The sequence below is a fragment of the Ixodes scapularis genome, unplaced genomic scaffold, assembly GCF_016920785.2.
Source record: "Ixodes scapularis isolate PalLabHiFi unplaced genomic scaffold, ASM1692078v2 PGA_scaffold8__174_contigs__length_109621045, whole genome shotgun sequence".
Classification (NCBI taxonomy): domain Eukaryota; kingdom Metazoa; phylum Arthropoda; class Arachnida; order Ixodida; family Ixodidae; genus Ixodes; species Ixodes scapularis.
Window position 1 is genome coordinate 45352955 of NW_024609883.1, and position 20276 is coordinate 45373230.

The window sequence follows — 20276 nt, forward strand, 5'->3', positions numbered from 1 at the left end:
GGGGGCTCGGTCACTCTGACAGATGTTCTGTAGGCCGGTCGCAGATTCTCCTTGGCTCCTTGCAGCTAAAGGGATTAGTGAAAGTATGTGACGCGGACGCGGGGCACGTTGCCCTGAAACTTGATGACCTTTATAATCCTCTCCTCAGGGAGAAACTTCGTTGTGTGAATACACCATAATGCATCGCATTCTGTGTTACCACTGCCTTTGCCACTATCCAGCAAAGGGGCGGCTTTTAAATTTTACCTTTGTGCTTTGTTGGTATACCTTCTTTGCATGGTTTCATAGCCGGTTTGATGCGTTAAAGTTACAATTCCCCTCTTGGTTGACTGCAAAAATTCCTGTGTGGTTTATTTTTGGCAGTGTGTGTAGCTATTGACACTCTTCATTTCTTCTCCAGGCCACCATAATATCTCTCACCTCGGTGATTGTCCTGGCATTTGTGGGCTTCAATATCGTCAAGGAGTTCTACCAGATGTATCAGCAGGTAGGCTTACTATTCATATATTGTGGCTTCAGCATATATATTGAACTTCTAGTACTAGTACATACTAGTGCTGATGGCCTCAAATATTAAATAATTCTAGGAGAACTTTGAAAGTTACCAGGAATAAAAAAATATTTGCTTCAACATCTAAATGTGGAAAATACTTTCTATTTGAGCTCGTAGTTGCTTGTAGTTGTATGAGTAAATAGGTTAATTTTATTTGCGCTTTAGTAATGGTATGTCGGGGGAAAATAATCTGGCACAGACTCACCTGGGGGGGGCTTGTCCCTTTGTGCTCTATGGTGCTATGAGAAGGCCACGTTGCCATTATGGACATCGCTTCACTGCAACACACTGTCATATTAGGGCACAGATGTCCTGAATGGAAATATAATGCAATCTTTGGTTGCTTACCTATTTTTCTAAATATTCTAAATAAATCTAAATTATACTTTTAATTATTTAAAAATATAGTATTGTGATTCAAACTTTGAATAGATCACATTAATTTTCAAATTGACATTAAAAGACATAAAATATCCTTTGACGCTCATACTTGTCACCTCAAAAGGAAAGCAAGTTTTGTGCACAGTTCGTACGCTGCACATTGTCGTTCTTACAAGACATGGTTGTTGTAGAAAAAAAAGTGTTTTTGCTTTTTGCATAATAAACGTTTGCGTTTTGATTAAGTAACAAATATAACCAATCTTCGATTAACATACTACTGTAGTATCGATATTCACCACATAAAAGGCGAAATTACTAACTCCCGTCAAAGAGTAACCTGTTCTTACCATGGTTATGAGGGGATAGTTAGCGTAGATGCTTCCACACAAGAACTGCATGCTCCTTCCATGCATAGCTGGTACGTGCTTGCATCACCTCCTCTGTATTGGGCCACAGTGCCTGCTCTCTATGTGCGCAGTTGGTTTACACTGTCACCTGGCCTGTTGAAGCACGTTGCGCCAGTCCCTTTCTCTCGCTCAAGTGCCTTCCTTCTGCCCCCATTTCCATCACCGAGCGGGCGTGCTATAGGGCCGTCTGCAGATATATGCACACGACTTCACAGTTTGGTGGCCCTATAGATGTTTACGTATAGATGCACATTTCGTATTTGCAGTGCACCAAGGTCGTACCCTTCAGGCATCACTGAGCAAATGCTTGAGGGAAACGTTTCGTGGTTCTTTGACCCAGTTGTCATGCAGAATGTGTTTTATGGGTCGTTTTCTAAGAAAAGATTGTGAGAAACGGGTGTCATGAATGAGCCAACAAAGAAAACAAGAAATTGACGTCACGTGATTTGACGTTATGAGACCTATACACCAATTCAATTTCCCCACTAAATTTAGTGAGAAAATTGCATCGGCACGACCTATATACTAATTCGGTTGCCGCCGCTAAATATGGCTGAGAAATCGACATCACACAATCTATGTACCATCACCTTCTCGTCTAAATAAGCTAAAAAACATTTAATAAACAAAAACAAACATAAGTGTGTAGTTTTTGTGTGGGACAGATTCTGTGCCCCTTGGTCTTTGTCAGGACGATCAAGCTCGTGCAAATTTTTTTTCCTGCGTTGCACTTGCAGAAGGCCAAGTACTTCCTGGACATCATGAACCTGCTCGAGTGGACCCTGTACATCTCGAGCGGCCTCATGGCCGCGGGTCACCTGTCGACCACCGTCGTGGACCGAAGCAATCAGTACATCATGGCAGCGCTGGCCGTCTTCCTTGCCTGGTTCAACTACCTGCTCTACCTGCAGAGGTAAGCACCGTTCGTCCGATATCGACATGAAATTCTACATTCCGTCTCGCCTTACTGTGATGCCTGGAGTGCGTCTCCAACTGGTGTATATAACCACGTCCTCAAACGTGGTCCTTTGATCTCCACCTAACGACTTCGTAGAAGTATCATGCTCTTACCCGTCGTGACCCTGCCGGTGGCGGACCGAAGGGGGTGGATGGGGCGGACGCCTGTGCTGTTGTGGCTTACTCTCGGCTCGACGGTCCACGGAAGCTTCTGCAGTGACGATTTGGGACGCGTCAATGATGGCACCGGTGCTTGCTCGTTGTTTTTGCCAGAACATCTACGACCAACTACCAGGGTCGCGACATCCGGCAGTATGACGCACCGTCTCCTGTGACGTCACTTGTTGTCACCTTTGAACCACTTTCTTTGCATGGGCAGTATGTGCGGAGCGCAAGTTTGTCTGCTTCTTTTTCAGGGGTCACGGGGACATGGGGACGGTGAGCTCTGATTGGCTCTGATTGAAGGATAGTGGATAGACCTCAAGGCAAGCTGCCTTGAGGTCTACTGACTGTCCTTCAGTCAGAGGGCAAGTAGGACTCGCAATGAGTGTGGGACCTAACTGCATGTCGGAGGGCTTTTTAACTGAGAGTTGCCTTAAAGACAGACGACCAGGTCACGTTTTCCACTTTTTTCTTCCTTCCTCCTCTCCTCCCTTCTACCCTGTCCACCTGTGCCTGTTTTCTCCTCCCCGACGGTGAGGAAAATCTTCTGCCTTGCAAAATCTCAAGTCTGGTCATCGGCCTTTAAGGACAAAGAGATTGGCATTCTACTAGTGCATTAATTTTTTGCCAGGTTTAATTGTTGCATTCTGTATACAAGCACTATACCCTCCCCTTTATTGGTAATCCTCCTCTTGCACTGTGGATCTGAATCTATTGTGACTGTATTGAGATTATACTAGCATTGTAAAAAAACAGCCGAAGCATGCTTTTTATTGGAACGAGAAAAGCAGCGCAAAAAAACAACGGATCAGTAGATGATATAGACCAGTGGTCTCAAACTCATCTGAGTGCGGAGGCCAGATAGCCCAACCGGAAAGTTCGAGGGCCAACAAACAGGGCGGTTGGGGGGACGGATAGATTTTAAGGGACATCATGCTCTTTTTTTTTTCTTTCTTGTAACCTCGCTGTTAAGTCAGTGACATCTTCAGCTTTGATTTATTTATAGGACTACTTTGGGCGTGTAACAATAATTACAATGGCACCGCTCCTACGAGAGCAAGCACACTGTCGTTTCTGTTAACCAATTCACTCTGGAATTATTCAAGCTCAAGATTTGTAAAAAAAAAAAAAGGAAATTTCTTCATATGACAGTGCTTTGTTTCTTTGGGATTCTTGATAGCAGCAGTCTAAAAAACGAATATTTGCAACTAAATGGCGATTTTTCCTGAACGCGAAAATCTTAAGCTCTTAGCTTTATCTTTGGCAGTTCCTCTGCTGAGCGAGAGTTTGTGCAGCCGAAGCGTGTCTTTGAGCGAAGTGCTCGCGCTTGCAGCCTAAAATCGAAATTCTGGTACAGGTGACTAACATGACAAAAAGCGGGGAAAGAAAAATTGAAAGGAGACAAGAATCAAATGAAAACAAAATAGTAACTATGTAAATACGTTATAAGAGCAGAGCTATGAATTCAGCGGAAATAAATCAGCAATGTGAGATCATTATAGCGCACATGGACATGGGATTGAGGGCTCGCAGCCCGTTGCCTGCGGGCCGCGTCCCAGCGAGTCGCGGGCCGCATGCGGCCCGTGGGCCGCGTGTTCGAGACCCCTGATATAGACAGACGGTGTCTTGTCTGTCTGTATGTTCTGATTCATTTTTTTTTTTTCACTGTTTTTGTTTTGACTTATCACCAACTCGGCCAGATTTCTATGCTTCTACATGCTTTTTATGTATTGGTAATTTACACGTAGGACGATTGGTACCTCAGTATACATACCACCAGTGCATAGGAGTTGTGGTATCTGCACCTTAGAGCGATGCTGGTGACTTTTTAAGCCTCGTGATACAGTAGCACAGGCACCACATCTGTACTTAGACGGTGGCACACTTTAGCTTCTTACTGCAGCCCTCGCCCTCACGCGAGGTGTTTCGTGACGATTTTGTCTTGCAGCTCAACTGACAAGAGCTTCACTCTACGAGCCTTCTCCTAATTTTGTTATTTTTCTGTTTACTCTTTTTTAAATCAACAGCGGTTGCTATAAATCTAGAGTAGTCGAACATTGTCCACATTTTGCTCATCGGCAGAATGTCGGGGTGACACTTTTAGCAACCTGGCTATAGCATCGAAAAAGCACACTTGACCGCACATTATGGTCACTGACAGAATGAGAACTTTGCGGCGCGTTTTCCGAACACCCGGTGTTAGGCACATGCTCCATGCTTCCCTCCGTGCCTTGGCCTCTTGCGTGCGCTCGAGGTTTAGACGCCGAAGCATCGTCGAAGGTAGGCAGCTCGCACTGGATCTGGGACAACTGAGGCTCCCCCCTGGCATTCTCGCCCCGTCAGTGACCACAGTGGATTTTAGCAACGATAGAGCCAGGGCATGGCACCTTTCAGTTTTGTAGCTGAAGCTTGGTGACTAATTTTTCGTTTCCCCGTTTCCTTCCAGGTTTAATCGGATAGGCCTGTACGTTGTCATGTTCCTGGAAATTTTGTCGACGCTGCTAAAGGTCATGTTTGTGTTCTCCGTGCTAATAATTGCCTTTGGCCTGAGCTTCCATATTCTCCTGGCAAAGATAGATGTGAGTTTGAGGCGTCTCTCTCTTTCGTCCCCGTTCCTTGTTTTCTGCATGTTTTGTGCAACTTACTTTCACTTGATTCAGGTGTTGAGTCGCTGTTTATCCTGAGTTCTCTGTCTTCCTTTATAGATCAACGTGAAGACTGCAGTTGTCGACCCTTACACCGGAAACGTCACCATGCGATCTATGGTATGAACAGATTTTGTAAAAAGGCTTTTAAAGGCACTGCGGTTGCTGATGACTTATGGCACGCAGGCCATCTCATTATCGCTTCACGCCCAATGAGATTAAGGTGTTAGGTGTTGAGAACACCAAAGAATGAATCATAGAGCAAAAAGCCGAACCATAATTAGTCACGTCCTGCTTTCTTAAGTCATCGGTAGCTATACACGTTTGCAAGTATGGCCTCAGGGCGCCGCCATTCTGCTCAGTTGTGGTATGCTTGGGCTCGTATTACAGTGTAGACCGCATATAACGTATGTCGCGGGAGTCGTGAAAATCCGCATTATAAGCGGTACCGCATTATAACTAAAACATCAATTTTTCAGGCCAAAATACATGCCATGAGACAACTTAACCATTGTAAAAGAATTTATTTTATGTTAGATGAAAAATAAAGCTTAGTTTGAGGAAAGTCTTTATTTCACCAGACTAGTACACTTCTCTCTCAAGTGTGTCACACGTTTTGAGAGAAATGAGCGACTTTTGCCTAGCGCAGCCTTTTAACGGCGTCGCGGGTTGCGGACGGACGTTGCGAGTGTTCAGGATTGCTAACCCTAATCACTTTTCTCCGGTGATGAAAACGCGTGAAAATTCACATCCTTTATACGGTACGCGCCAGTAATACCTTCAACTTGAGCACAGGCATGAAATGCTCCAAATAAGAAATCGGGGCGATGTTCGAAAACACAAATGCACCACTGTAGTCGAGGTAAACAAAAACGACAACACAGGCGTTTCTGCCGTCTTGAGAGTGCCACCACGAGATCGCCGCACGAGTAGGTGGATCTTCCCTTCTAGTACGTGCTGGGCTATCATAGCGACACACAACAAAAATTCAGAGTCAAGGATAGTGCTTTTACGCGGAACGAACACCCTCTACGTCGACGATCACAACCGACGCCATGTTTGCGGATAGAAGCCGGCCCGCGACCAGCATGCAACGCGCGCGAACACTTCTCCTCGATCTGCGATTGGTCTGTTGTTGCGGTTGTTTCCAACACGACCAACTGTGGTCGTGGTTTCCGGCGCATTGGAGGGACGTATGCACGTGAATGACACGTGCGTGCGTCCCTCCGTCGCGATGGCAACTGAAGCCTCTCTCTTCGCTTCTCCCCGGTTTTTCGAGCAACCTCCTTGTCCCGCAAGTGCCGCTTGCAGCCATCGCCGTGGCGCCGTCAGGCGCCGTTAACTAGTGTCGCACAGGGAAGCGTGCTCGCTGCGCCGGTCGGCGGGCTGTTCCAGAAACCGCACTATAACTGGTATTTCCCTTCGCGCGCCTGCATTTTAAGCGGTATGTAATTAGATGGAGTTCTATGGGAGGCGAACCGGTGGTTTAAAAAAGCCGCGTTATACTCGGTCCTGCACTATAACCGGTTACGTTGTAAGTGGTCTATACTGTAATCTGATCACGACGTCTTGCTAAGGCGGCATAATCGGATTATGGCCGCGCTTGAGCGCACCCCAACTGAGCAAGATGACGGCACCCTGAAGCCATACTTGCAAACGTGTATAGAAAACAATTTTACAATGTCTGCTCAATGGGGATCGGACTAAACCCTTCAATGTGCAGGCTGGGGATGAGAATTCATTTTTAAAGCGGTAGCTTTATAGAATCCAACCAGCCTCAGGAGCTGCAAAAGCATGAAATGTGTAGGTCAGTCATTCCGTGACTGCTAAATAATCTTGAAAAAAACAGCAACCGGTGCCAAAAGTCTAATTCCGGTCAACAGCGTGGAAGCCGAGTCTGCTGCTGACAGAGCTACGGACCCAGCACGCAGGAATGGGAGGAGCAGAAGCAGGTGGTGTGAGAGAGTGCGAAGCAGAGATGGGTGGAAAGGGCAAGAAAGAGAGGAGCAGTAACAGGTGGTGTATAAAGAGTGCGTGGAACGAGGAGGGCTGGAAAGGGTAGTGACTTTAGTGACCCAGAAAATTCAACGCAAAGGCTTTGTATCTGGGTAGTGCTGAAGGGAAGCGTGCGCAGCGTCACAAATAGGGTGTGACAATTTGTTCCCATACCAAACCCTTCCTTAGGCACCACCTTAATTAAAAGTACTACCCAACCCAGGTACTGAAAGACAGGGTTATTATGCCCTAGGCACCACCCGAATTAAGAGCACCACCCATCCTATAAAGCTACTGCATTTAAACATGTTTGCCAGAATGACCAAATATGCAGCACATTTTTGTCCATAATGCATGCTAGATTTTGCTGGGCATAGATTGATGTTACTGGATTTACTTGTCTCTTTTTCAACTAAGTCTTTGCTTTTCTGAAATCAGTTCATATATATAATTACCGTAAAATCCCATAATGGCGCCCTCCCCCAGGAGATTGCCGTCTTGTTTTTCTGGCTAAATATTTATAACATAAAAATTCTGAACCACGCCCGATTCCCGTTAGGCATCATGCAATGTCCGGCAGGAATCACTTCAACAGCGCGATCTGCAGTACCGGTAAGTGTGACAAGAGAGTTCGTAACGGGTTCAGGCAGTTTGGTTCGCGATCTGCGCGCGCGATATTGATTCTTGTGACACGCAAGTTGATCTTGCGTGTTCATTGCATTGTGAAGTGCAAGTCTGCTGCGTCCGTGATTTGAATTATTTGTTCCCGTGACATGTGAGTTTGTAGCGGGTTCCTGCATTTTTTGTTTGCGACCTACGCCTGCAGTATCAGTCCCCGTGACGCACGAGTTGTCCCCCCATGTTCATTGCACCGTGAAATGCAAATCTGCTGCATTTGCGATCTGCGGTATCGGTTCCCGCGACATACAAGCCTACGGCAACTTCTTGCATATCCTCCCCATCGTGTAAAAGGAATCTGCAGCGTCAACGATCTGCAGTATCTTTTACCATGACACAGGAGTTCATAGCAAATTCCCGCATGCTTATCACATTGCGAAACGCAAATTTGCCGTGTCTGCAGTCGGCGATATCGGTTCCCGTTTCCCGCGGTTTGTGTGGGATGGCCCGGGGTTTCATCACTTTATATAAAGTTTTGCTGTTGCGTCCCTAAAGATCGCCCATTCCATGTTTTTTTTACCATTTATCTCTTCATTTTGGGTGCGGCGTCCTTACGGGACAATTTTACGGTGCATCCTTATGGTTAGCCTGGAAGAGATTTTTGTTCAGAAACCAACAAAAGTAGGATTGTATTTTTTCCTATTGATTGTCCATTTAGCATACTTATTAGCATGAACCTGCTCTTCCCTCCTGTTAGTGTCTGATGGAAATGGTGTTGTCTAGTTTTTTTAATGCGAAAGTATTAACTGGGTCCCATGGAGCGAGTTGACGTCCTCAGTTTGAAGCGTGAAAACGGGACCTAGTTTCCCCAATCCCAAAGGAGCGAAGTAAAGCTGATGGATTTCGCCTTCAATTCCATTGTCTGGCGCGCGTCGACGGGGCTGCCATTGGCCTCTGCGCTTGTCGGTTTCCACGACCGCTCATCCCATGGCGCTGCGTGTCCATTAGCGCGCCGTTAACACGGAGCGTCCAAGGTCAGCGTGCTCAGGGGAGCCCGCGCACTGACTGGCGACGAAAAGTATGCAGCAGACGACAAAGGGAGCGGATGAGCGGCTTGCATGCTTTCGCGTTCACAACTCGTAAGAAGCGCTCAGGTGTACCTCGAGCTTTTTGCTGTATGCAACCATTTTATAGTTTCTTGAAGATCAGATTGTTTGTATGCTCACTGCCCCAAAAGGGTGATTTCAACTGTGGTAAATTAACACTTTCGTAACCTTGTGCCCTCTTCCGTGACCGTGTTTCTCCTCAAGGGAGCAAGTCGGCAAACTCTCTTCAATCACCAACTTCCTTCCCCATGTCACGGCCGTTCCTTCTCCCTTGGCAGGACATGACCGACGAGGGTTCCCTGAGCCTTTTGTCTTTCACGCATTTCTGATGCCGCACCAACACGAACCGGCAGATTACCTCTTCCGCCGCGTCGACTCCCTTCTGCCATTGACTCTGTTGTTCCCGCTCCTCCTTCTTTGGACAGAACATGAGCGACAAGGGTTTTCACAACCCGGTGATCTCGCTGGTGCGCGTGGGCACCATGATGCTGGGGGAGCTGGACTTCTTGGGCACCTACCTTCGGCCCATGCGGGTCCTCGACTCCTCGGCCTGGTACCAGATCGTGGCCGCCACCTGGTTCCTCGTTGTCTTCATCGTCCTCATGCCCATCCTGCTCATGAACCTGCTCGTAAGTGACGCATCCCAGCACGGCGCTTTTAACGCGTCTCCCACTGGATTCTTTATCGCATACTCAAAAGTCGTGGAGGTAAGAAACTTCCGGAGGCGACACGATTGCACCAGAGGTGAAGCCAGAAGTGTGGAGGGACACGCCCCCAATGATGACCAAAACCAAGAGATGCTATTGAACGAAAAGGAGAACTTACTCAACAGCTGTTTGGTCGTCCCCAGGGCCCCGAGGGTGCCCAAACATCTTTTGGTTTTGGTCATCGTTGGGGGCGTGTCCGTCCACATTTCTGGCTTCACCTTTGGTGGTGTCATGTCGCCTCCAGAAGCTTCCTACCTCCACGTCAAAAGTGGTCCCTTGATTTCTGCTCTATGACGTCTTGAAAGTGTCGTCTTGTCACCGGCCGTGATCCTTGCGGTGAATGTGGCAGACGTCCGTTGTGCTGCAGGTCGCTCTCCAGCCCGACAGTCTGTGGAAGATTAGGCAGTCGGGAGTTGGGACTCTGTGACGACGGACTGCAAGATTTTAATGAAGGAACTGGATTTTACGAAGTGTCACCAACGTTACCATAGGCCCGCATCAAACACTAGGCATTAAGGGCAGGAGTATTGTCACCAACGTGCACATTGCTCGTAGCTCATACCTTTGCCGCGACTTCTAGCACCAACTGTCAGGATCGCAGTGTTCGACGACTCGACACTCCAACTCCCGCGGCGTCATTCGTCGTTGCTTCGGGGCCATTTGGATGTTTGGGTCGCTAAACACACTGGTAGAAGAGAAGTTTTGGGCACCGTAATAACGACGACACCAGCGTGCGAGGATACGAGGGGTTCCGGTTTAAGAGCCAGATGGGCGAGAGCTTCCTCAGCTGCCGATTGGACGTGGTGTCCCAGCTTTCCGCCATGTATATATGTGTTTGACTGGTATTTTGGTGACGACTTCTCGCCGACGCACGGATGGCGAAAGGAACCTCACTGCCTCTGATGTACGGATCCCGAGTGCCTTGTTCACCAGTTGATGTTGGCTCGTGTACGGCAGCAGAATGACTCGGGGGTTTGCGGAGGAAGCTTAAATTGTCAATCATTTCGAACGTGAAGTAGCAGATCATGATTTCAGCCCGCGTTCAACCTCACTTTGCCGTGACACTCGGTTTATGGCGTAGGATCTCATTATTTTCGGTTCGATAGCAGGTCGCGTACAGTGTTTACACATTTAATTTTCATCTGCAAATGACACTTTATAGCAGACATCCCATTCTTTGCTCACATTGAGAAGTAGATCATCTGCTCGCACGCTCTGTGAGAGGGAAATTTGGTCTCGTTCTCGCTGTAACTAATAGCGACTTGTTTCACTGCGCACACTTGCAGCGTGGAGAAAGTTTGTTTCAGCCGGCACCCGCCGAGTGACTGCACTTTCTGTGTTTGTATCGTCACCGGTACTCTATGTGTGGATGCACTGGCTGTACCGGGAGAATCGAGCTTGTGCCAGAATGCAATCCTGTCACGAATCGCTCAGGCAAAAAGCTAGAGCAGACGACGGGGGCTCGTCTGCTACGAGGTGTCATGTGCACCTAATGGAACCGAACAAAACAAGTGAATGTTCTGCGAGAAATCGCGTCCCGCGGGTAACGAAATTAAACTCAAGCTTGAATTGTGAGAGCATCTGCTATTTCATAAAGGAAGAAATCAATAACCTGTGCTTTGTTTGCAAGTTTTGAATCGTTCTAGTGCCATACAGATGCTGAAATCTACCAGTGGGTAAAGAAAGGTGCAGGAGAAACGCATCAGCAGCTGCAAAATCTCTCACACCAATCTCTCACACCATCCATGTGCTGTTGAAAAGTTTAACATTTGTCGATGAAGCTTGCCAAGCAGATGCCTGTGACACGCAAGTGACGCGTCCATTCAGCATCCAGGAAAGCTTAATATGGTGATCTTACCCGACGCTTCAGTAAAAGCATCATGTTTAACATTTACACGCCAGCTAGCTTGCCCAGCCATATTCTGTTTAAGCAAGCTTTTGTTCTCGCTTAATATGAATCAAGCTTCTCTGCGGACAGTATGAACAGTTTTCTTTATAAGAATTGAAATGAATTGGTTTGTTTCTATTGCAAACAAAGACGGAGAAAAAATACAAAGTGTAAACTCGGCAACACAAAGCAGCAGACTCACTACTAAACTGTTATTGTTGCACACTGGGCTGTTACTTATTGTAAACAAAGGAATGGCTTATACTCCACTTCATGCTTTTAGTTTGTTTCTACATAAAACCTGCCAGAGAGGCTTTCGGTGAGAGTACTTTAAGATATGGTTGCTCGCGCCCTGAAATGAGTATAGTATTGCTGACCTTTCGGCAGTTACCCGAAATGGCCCCCATTCTCTCTTCACTTTGTTGTGCTTTCCTGACTGTGTTACCGACTCAGAGAATGACATAATGTACTTGTTCAATGTGTAGTCATTTGTTGACTGTCATCATCGCTCTCTACTCACACTGCCCTCCCCCCCTTTCTTTGTGCATACTGTCACAGGTGGTGACCAAAGGAACACTAAATAAACAGAAAGAAAGAAACGTTTAATGTGGCGAACTTGTGCCAAAAACTAAAAGGGTACAAAGATAATAACAGAGCGTCGCGGCCGTCGAAGTCGGCGTAGTAGCACAGTCGAACGCTGGGGAGAAACTGACTGCGGCTCGCCACGCGGAGCCCCTTATGTACATGCGTGGTCTTCTGGAATAATCGGCGAAGAAACTTCGACGCGTGGAACATTCGGGCCTGGAACAAGCAACATGATTCTCGAATTCTCCAGAACACTAAATTAGAGGAATAAACAAAAGACATGTCACTCCAGGATTCGAACCCTAGCTTTTCGCGTGGGAGGCAGGCGCGATAACCATTAGGCCACGCGCGCGCTGCCTACTTGGCGAGCGCGCGCGGCAATACTACGTCAACCTTATATTAGCCGCAGAGTGCTAGGCTGATTAGACTTGGCTGCCTTGTGGCGGAGATGGCAGAGATGGTTTGACATGCAAGCAACCTGGTCGAGCACTTTGTGCCGCCAGGGTTCCCACAACTTTCAGCTTTAGACTGTGTCCTAACTGTACCACCTAAGTATTGCAGCTTAACCTGAGAATTATTCCCTCGATAACTTGTACTATAGTAGATGATAAAATATTATTGTAGCAAAAGACAGCTTACTGTGCAGTGTGATCTCACTGGCTCCATTCATTGCAGTATAGGGGGTATTCACTGGCGGCTATAGCTGTGTGCGCGAATGCTGAGCACGTGCTGATGGCGAGCTTCCACAGTTCTTTTGCAACGTGCATTCCGCACCATCAAAAGTGCCGGTCTTAGCAGCCTATCGATGTGAGCTTGTACTAAGCATGCGCTCAAGCAGCACCCACAAATATGGCATCTAGTGAGTACTCCCTATAGTGCTAAAAAAAAAAAAGGCCGATTACAAAAAGTTATTTTGGCTCATCCCATTGAAGTAAAGCTTCCCATTCCTTATCATTTTCAGATTGGCCTGGCGGTTGGGGACATCGAAACAGTGCGCCGCAATGCTCAGCTCAAGAGACTTACAATGCAGGTAGGAGCCTGCATTGTCAGTGTTACTGTGAACCCTGCCATTGCCTTCTCTTTCTTTTTTTTTTTTTTCTTACGCCACTGAATGAGCATGTTTGACACTATAATTATGTATGTGCGTGATTCTTTTACATTTGTCTGACAGGTGGAACTTCACACCGACCTCGAGCGAAAGCTGCCTCGACGAATCTTAACGATAGTCGACAAGACAGAAGTTTATGTCTACCCCAACCAGAAGGGCTCCTCGTCTTACGTGGTAAGTGCTCTGTCGGTTTCTTGTAACATATTGTTTTGCTGAAAGTAGTTGACTTTTCTAATGAATGTTACTACCCAGGTTTAGAAATTATAGATAAGACGCAATGCAAGAATTTGTAGCACTCGAAGGGTTACAAGTTGGCACAGTTCCTAACTCATTACAAGAACTGACAGGCAGTAAGGATTATTGGTGTTTTATTTTCTAGCTTTCGTTTTCAAAGGGGACTTTCTGTATTTGAATATGCTGTTGCAACTTTTTTTTTACTACTGTTGATTTTTTTTTGTACGGCGTCCAGTGATTTTTGAGAGGAATATACCTATTAAGATAATAATACAAACATCTGAACAGATACACTTTCAGAAGTCTGAAATTTGCATTGCAGAATTTGTTATCTAATACGTGTGCATTTCGGCTCGCTTATTATCTGGCTCTCTTATGGGGGACTCAACTTGCGCAGAAAAGCAAGTTAAGCACCACGCAAGATTTGCTCTTCATCATCTATGAGTGTGGTTTTCTTTTATAAGTTTGTTTCTATGTATATATTACAATTTTTGGTTGTAACAAGTAAATTTTGCACAGTGCCTGTTGTGTTGTGCAGAGCACATCGTTTTGTCATAATCGCTGCTGTCGTTTCGTGACCTTTATCTTTCTTGTGCTATCCAAGTGGCAAACACTCCAGCGTTGGTTTGCCAGCCCAAAGGAGAATGGAAAGCGTGGCAGGGCGTTCATCGGCAGCAGTGCCCTTCAGGACAGTGCCATGCAGGACCTGTGCGACGAGCTTACCCGGCAGAAGAGAAGGTGGAGTGATGTCTTCTTTTGTCCCGCTTTTTGTTTTTAAAAGCTCATGTTCCCGAAATTTCTTATTTGCTGTTTTACATGAGAGCCCCACATGTGCACTAGGATTTGTGCAAATAATTTAATTTTCACCGAATTTCGCCCGCAAAACCAGCGGAGCTCGCGGGCTTTGCGGGTGTTGCTTCCACGCAGTGCACAGGTGCTCGGCGAAATGCACACTCACCTGGGCTAACCCGCCGCAATTATGCAAGAGTATGTTTGGCAGCGATGTTTTGACAACCTGCTTTCATCATTCACGCTTGTTTGTTTCTTTGTTAAAATTTGAAATTTGGAAGAAGGAATGTTTGCTTATAGGAAGCAGAATTAAAAATCGCCTCGATTAGGATAGCTGCGAAAAATTTGTTGTTTACATGCCACAGTTCATAAACATAGTTTCTATATTAAAATCAACTGGGCTTAGAAGGGGCAAGTTAAATCTCGGGAACGGCCCTCATGAGTTCAGCCTGGTTTTCGTGTAAGCATGGTGCAGTAGCGAAAAGCTCAGGGAAACTGATATTTGGTTAAAAAATATTTGGCCAAAACCACTTTTATTTTTGAATTCGCTTCAAACGCAGAATCCACTTTTCGGGCATGCCTAGCGTTTACCTAAATGAGTAAATATTCAATTTAACAAATAGTGCTGGAGATTGTGAAAGATCCTCCTCAGGTACTCTTTCATAAATTCAGTGATGGAAGGGCTGCACCATTTGCACTTAATTGTGCCATGAAAAGAAGTCTGCTACATCTTGTGTCACAATACCATTTTTGCTACGACTTGTGCCACACTTGCGCCTAAACAAGCAAAGCAGAAAAAAAAAAAAGATTGGTTGGTTTCAATGTTTTTTTAGAGAAGTGGGAGAAAAGGAAAAGGGTACAAATATATATCTAAGAATAACAGAGAAGATACAGGTGAGCTGGTAAACTTTCAACGTCTTGAACACCTGAGACTTGGAACAAAAAGTGGACAACACACACCACATTTTTGTTCCTAGTCTCAGGTGTTCGAGATCTTGTATATGTATTTCTAAGCATCTCTGCTCACTGTGTATTTTGTTCCATCTTAGGTCAGAACACAGTTTGAAAGCCGAGGCGCTTGCAACTACGAACACACATGCTAAAAGTGCAAGTCACAGGGCATTCTCTACACTTGATTAGTTTAGCTGATGAAAGAACACAAACAGACAAATGCCATGATGTCGCACTCTGATGCTGTTTGATTGCTACTAAAGATTGAGATTGGGAGAAAAAATGTAATGAAATAACTGCTATTTCAGAACGTTAACATACTACATGCTTGCTATATTCAGTAAGTAAAAAAAGTCTACGCATGAGTCTTCGCGAGAGAAAAAGTGTTTGTGGGCAAGAACAGTTCTCTAAATTTTACTGTGGGTAAAGATTTTAAAGTACCTACGGCTATTTTTGTAAAATATACTTTTAACGAGTAGGCATAGTTTTGGTTTGCTTTAACTTTCTTTGTGCCAATTTCAAAACTATACACTCCTGCGAAAATGGGACACGATTCTATACTATTGGGACAAAAAGACGGGACGGCAGAAGCATACCTCAAAAACGGGATTGTCCCGGCCGAAATGGGACGTCTGGTCACCCTAGTCACGTGGCATCACGTGATATCACAGTCTTGCCTGATGATGGAGTGTAACGTGAGCTCACAGTCTCATGATGCCAGGGTGTCACGCGACGGGTAGATGGGTAGAGGACGGTATTGCATTTTCGGAGGTGGCCGGTGTTGGTAGTGAGGTGGTGGTTCAAGAAGTGCTGTCGGGTACCGGCGCATGGCTGCGTGGATTGCCTTGAATGCCGGTGGTGGCGATGTCTTGCCTTGTCAATGTCGAGAAAGAGGTGGCAGCCGCTGCTGCAGCCATCGTCGTGGTCGGGGAGTAGAAGTCGGGCTCATCCGCGAAGGCGACCCAGTAGCGGCGGGGGCCCGCGTCCTCGCGGGCCCCGCCGAGGGCGAGGAAGGACACCGGCGACTGTTTGACTTCTTTATTCCAAATCTCAGGGTCAACTGTTCTAAAGCGATACTAGCACGAGCTGAGCACGCGCCAATGCGAGTGGGGCACGTGCTTCTCTCGTTCAAAATACGTACCCGTACGAACGCTAAACTCAGAATACTACAGACGGGTAGATGCCATGCATACAAGGTGTGTCGGGATGGCGTCACAGTGTCACGTGAAACAGTCAGACCCGACTATATAGAACCCTTTTACATTGAATTATCCCTTATATCGAACAATTTTTGTGCACAGTAATGTTACAGTGTTAATATATAGCGAAAACTATGGTTACATCGAAGAAAATAGCCGCTGCCGGTATATCAAACTGCCAGGACCGCCGTTTTGCTCTGCAAGCTGGCTTTCCCTCAATGCAGCCACCTGTTTTAGCTGAAAGCCAACTTGCAGAGTAAAGCGGCGCTCTGCAGGAGAAAGTGCTCCTGCTAGGACGTGCTCCATGCTCTCGGCATAGTTCAGCGCTAATGCGCGAATATATAGTCGGTTACAAGTCAAGAGGGTAGGAGAAGCTCCTCCCACAAGTGTGATGCGCCCGTTTCAAATCTCTCCGCAGTCGAAAGAAGAGTTCACTGGAAACGCTCCTTGTTCCACTTCAATGGATTCCCACTTGTCTCCGATCCCACTTTTTAAGAAAGCCACCTTTGTATTCATCGGAGAGGGAACCGAGCCCCTGAAAGCAGTCTTTGTATCCATCGGGGGGGAAGCTAATCCCCGAAAGTCGTATTTGTTTCCATCGGTGGGGGAGAACTCTAATCTCCCTCTCGTGGCTTCCTCAATGCTAAGTCAAAGCCGAAAGATAAAGCAAATATGTACAAAAAGGCAAGACCCTTTGTGCGTTGGCCGCGACGTCACGGAAACGGTGGGACGCTATTGGATGCGGAGGTGGCGGAGGGATATCTGATTCCCTTTGAGGGGCATTTGCTGCTACCTTCTTAACCTGTAACTGACTATAGAAGGCAGCGGCCTCAGCATTTTGGAGTTAGTCGATAGCGTAGAAAAGTATCGTTATCGCGGATGCAACAAAGAAAAAGCAGCAGGAGATGCAAGACTATTTCATTGTGTAATATGTCAGCAGAAAGTGGATTTTTGAAAGTCAAATTCATTAAAACTGTTATATCGAATTACGCAATACATTGAATTCCCGTTTTTTTGCGAGTTCGATCTATATGCAGGTTTGACTGTACCAAGACGTCATCGAGGCGCTGTCTGCAGACGCAAAAACCCTGAAGCCGCAGTCACACTGCCCACACATCTTAAAAAAGCTTGCTGTAGACATGAAAACGAAATTATACCCCAAGCATGTTCGGAGCATGTTTGTTTCATGCGCATGTATGCTTCCAGTATGTCAAAAGACAGTACAAAGAAGAAACACCCCTCAGGCAGTGTTTGCAAACTGTTTTTTGTATGACGTATATTAAGAGTGTGACCATGACCTAAGAGCTGGCCATAGAAATGCTACGTATTTCTAAAGTCACTTTCGCATACTCTTTAAATCCAATGCCAGGCTTACTCGCCTTTTCTTTTCCCTCGCTCCCCGTTTCCCCTTCGCCCAGGATGAAGGACATTTCCCGTGCGATGGAGCAGCAGCTCTCCCTGCTGCGTCTGATCGTCACGAAGATGGACATTCGGGCAGAAACGGACGACCGGGACGAGGGATACTTCGAGAGTGTCCAGGACAGGCCGCTGAGTGCCACGGGCCCCGGGACGCTCTGATCCGCTCGCGTGCAGTCAATGTTTCGCACCGACCCACGGGCCCCCGAGACGCCATGATTGGCTCTCGTGCGGCCGGTAACGTTCTCGACTTACCCACATACCCTAGGTCGCTCATCACGTTTTCATCACTTTTTCATCAAAGTACACATCCCATCAAGCGCCCCCGGCCATAGGTGCCGACATGTGGGGGGCTTTTCGGAGTCGTGAAGTTATTTTCGTAGCTCTATCGTTGGTGACGGGTTAAGAGTTTGGTGGAAGCTCTTCCCACCTCTTTCCACTTAAGCAGAGCGAACGCTGGAGAGGAGGGGACCTCCTCTCCAGCTTGCTCTCAGCTAAAGTGGAAAGAGGTGGAAGGGGTTTCCACAGAACACTTAACCTGTCACCAACTATAGTCATCTCAGGCCTTGGGGAAGCAATCGTCTTTGTGTAGGGAGGGTGGGTGGGTAGAGGGTGGGAGAAGAACTTTCTTAGATTTGCCCTTTATGGACTTGGAAACTTTCTTACGCGCACACCGAATGTGTGCCTCATCAATGATCTTTAATGTTTTTATGTTAACAGTTTGGATATAGGATGACGAGCTTTAAAGAAACGACAGTAGCTTTGGATGGTGTAAGTCCAAATCAGTCTTGCCCCTCGTAGAGCCACTGACATAGGCTATGTGTAGCGTCGGCGCCCCGTTCTCCAAGTTTTTGATGGTCGCTGCGCCAACATTTCGGTACTTAGCACAGAGCAGGCACAGTCGGTGTTTCTTACGACTCAGAAATTTAACTTTTCAAACTTTAGATATTGTGTTGGGGAGCTCATGCGATAGCATTTTGCTTTGTCACGATCTGTTTCATCGTTTCTGGAGTACGGAAGAGCGCTTCCTGGGATGTCAGACAAGGCTTTGAATAACTGGCAGCACGACTGCTGGAGTGTCGTTACTGAAGCATAGCATATTTAGGGGGTCTAGCATGCGGAGCGCAAGTTCGTCTGCTTCTTTCGCAGGGGTTGTGGTGACGTCAGAACACAGAACTCTGATTGGCTCTGATTGAAGGATAGTGGGTAGACCTCAAAGCAAGCTGCCTTGAGGTCTACCCACTATACTTCAATCAGAGCCAATCGGAACTCTGCGTTCTGACGTCACCACAACCCCTGCAGAAGAAGCGGACAAACTTGCGCTCTGTATAGCTTCGGGGAAGCAGTCATCTTTGTGGAGGGGAGAGGGAGGAACTTCTTTCCCAGATTTGCCTTTCATGAACTTCGAAACTTTGTCTCACACACACCGAACATGTGCGCCTTTATTAACCCGAACAATTTTTATGCGTATAGTTTGGGTATAGGATGACGTGCCCTAATGAGACACAAATGCGTCGACCGTAGCCTAGGACGTCAAGTCCACATCTTTCTCACCCCCTGTGTCCGGGTTTTCTAGCCTCGGTGATGCGACGTTTGCATCGCTGTCTGAATTCTTTCGTGACTGGTGTCGACGGCGTTTGTACGGCGGTTCTTGCGACTGTCCCGGAAGTCAGCGTCCTCATAGCAACAGCTTCTCTCGATGCCAAAAAGGTGGGGTGAAGACCTGTCGATGCCAGCAATGTTGCCGGATGTCCAGAAACCTCGGATTAAACTCCTCGAGAGAGAGAGAGTCTCCGTCGAGGAATGGCGTTGCTCTGGAAACGCATCTTCGAGCGGGGTGCTTATTGTTCCATTCCTTTACGCATTCAAAGACGTCCTGAAGTGTCAACAAGTATTGTCACACGAGCCGGTGTGTTGTGCCATGGTACATCGCAATCCCGGCGGTCGGTCGTAGAGATGCAGGCGAGAATAGGAGCAGACATCGTGGCATCCTGTCTCGCGTCTGCTTCGACCGTCTGGCTGTAGAGTGGCTTACAGCCGTGGAGGTAAGAAGCTTCTGAAAGCGGTATGACGCCACCAGAGGTGAAGCCAGAAATGTGAAGGCCCCAGCAATGAACAAGACCGCAGCTGTTTCGAGGGTGACCAAAAATGACTGTTCTTTTGATTATCATTGGGGGCGTGTTCCTCCACACTTCTGGCTTCCCCTCTGGTGGCGTCATGTCGCCTCCAGAGGCTTCCTACCTCTATGCTTACAGTGGAATGGGCGTCGATCACGTCCAGATTTGCCGCTGCGCCACCGGCAGGATTGCAGCGGGCGACAGCGTGACAGTTTTACGACATCATCGGGCGGAAATCGAGGGACCACAAATGGGGACGCAGTAAGCGCACCGGCCGCAGACATCCTCCAGTCATCGTAGTGATGCCAACGGTCCCTGTGTAATGGCGTCCACACCAATAATACGTCGTAGAAGAGACGGTCTAAAGACACTCTCCCAGGTGTGTTTCTTCCTTCTGTGATGGTCCCGGCACATTGGTCACACAAAAAATCTCTGCAGACACATTCGATGCGTACGTA

The 20276-nt window shown here is 47.0% G+C and overlaps 1 protein-coding gene across 1 annotated transcript in view; it reads left to right on the top strand.

The window, feature by feature from the left end:
• The window catches only part of LOC8036046 (transient receptor potential cation channel subfamily A member 1), a 112469-nt gene extending 94309 nt beyond the window's left edge, over window positions 1-18160 (top strand). The window contains exons 16-24 of the mRNA XM_040502442.2: window positions 401-487; window positions 2079-2254; window positions 4907-5039; window positions 5166-5225; window positions 9250-9453; window positions 12966-13034; window positions 13176-13286; window positions 13951-14084; window positions 17704-18160. Of these exons, the coding sequence (XP_040358376.1) occupies window positions 401-487; window positions 2079-2254; window positions 4907-5039; window positions 5166-5225; window positions 9250-9453; window positions 12966-13034; window positions 13176-13286; window positions 13951-14084; window positions 17704-17863 (1134 nt within the window). The 3' untranslated portion in view covers window positions 17864-18160. The remainder of the gene's footprint in view (window positions 1-400; window positions 488-2078; window positions 2255-4906; window positions 5040-5165; window positions 5226-9249; window positions 9454-12965; window positions 13035-13175; window positions 13287-13950; window positions 14085-17703) is intronic.
• Window positions 18161-20276: the final 2116 nt, after the last annotated feature.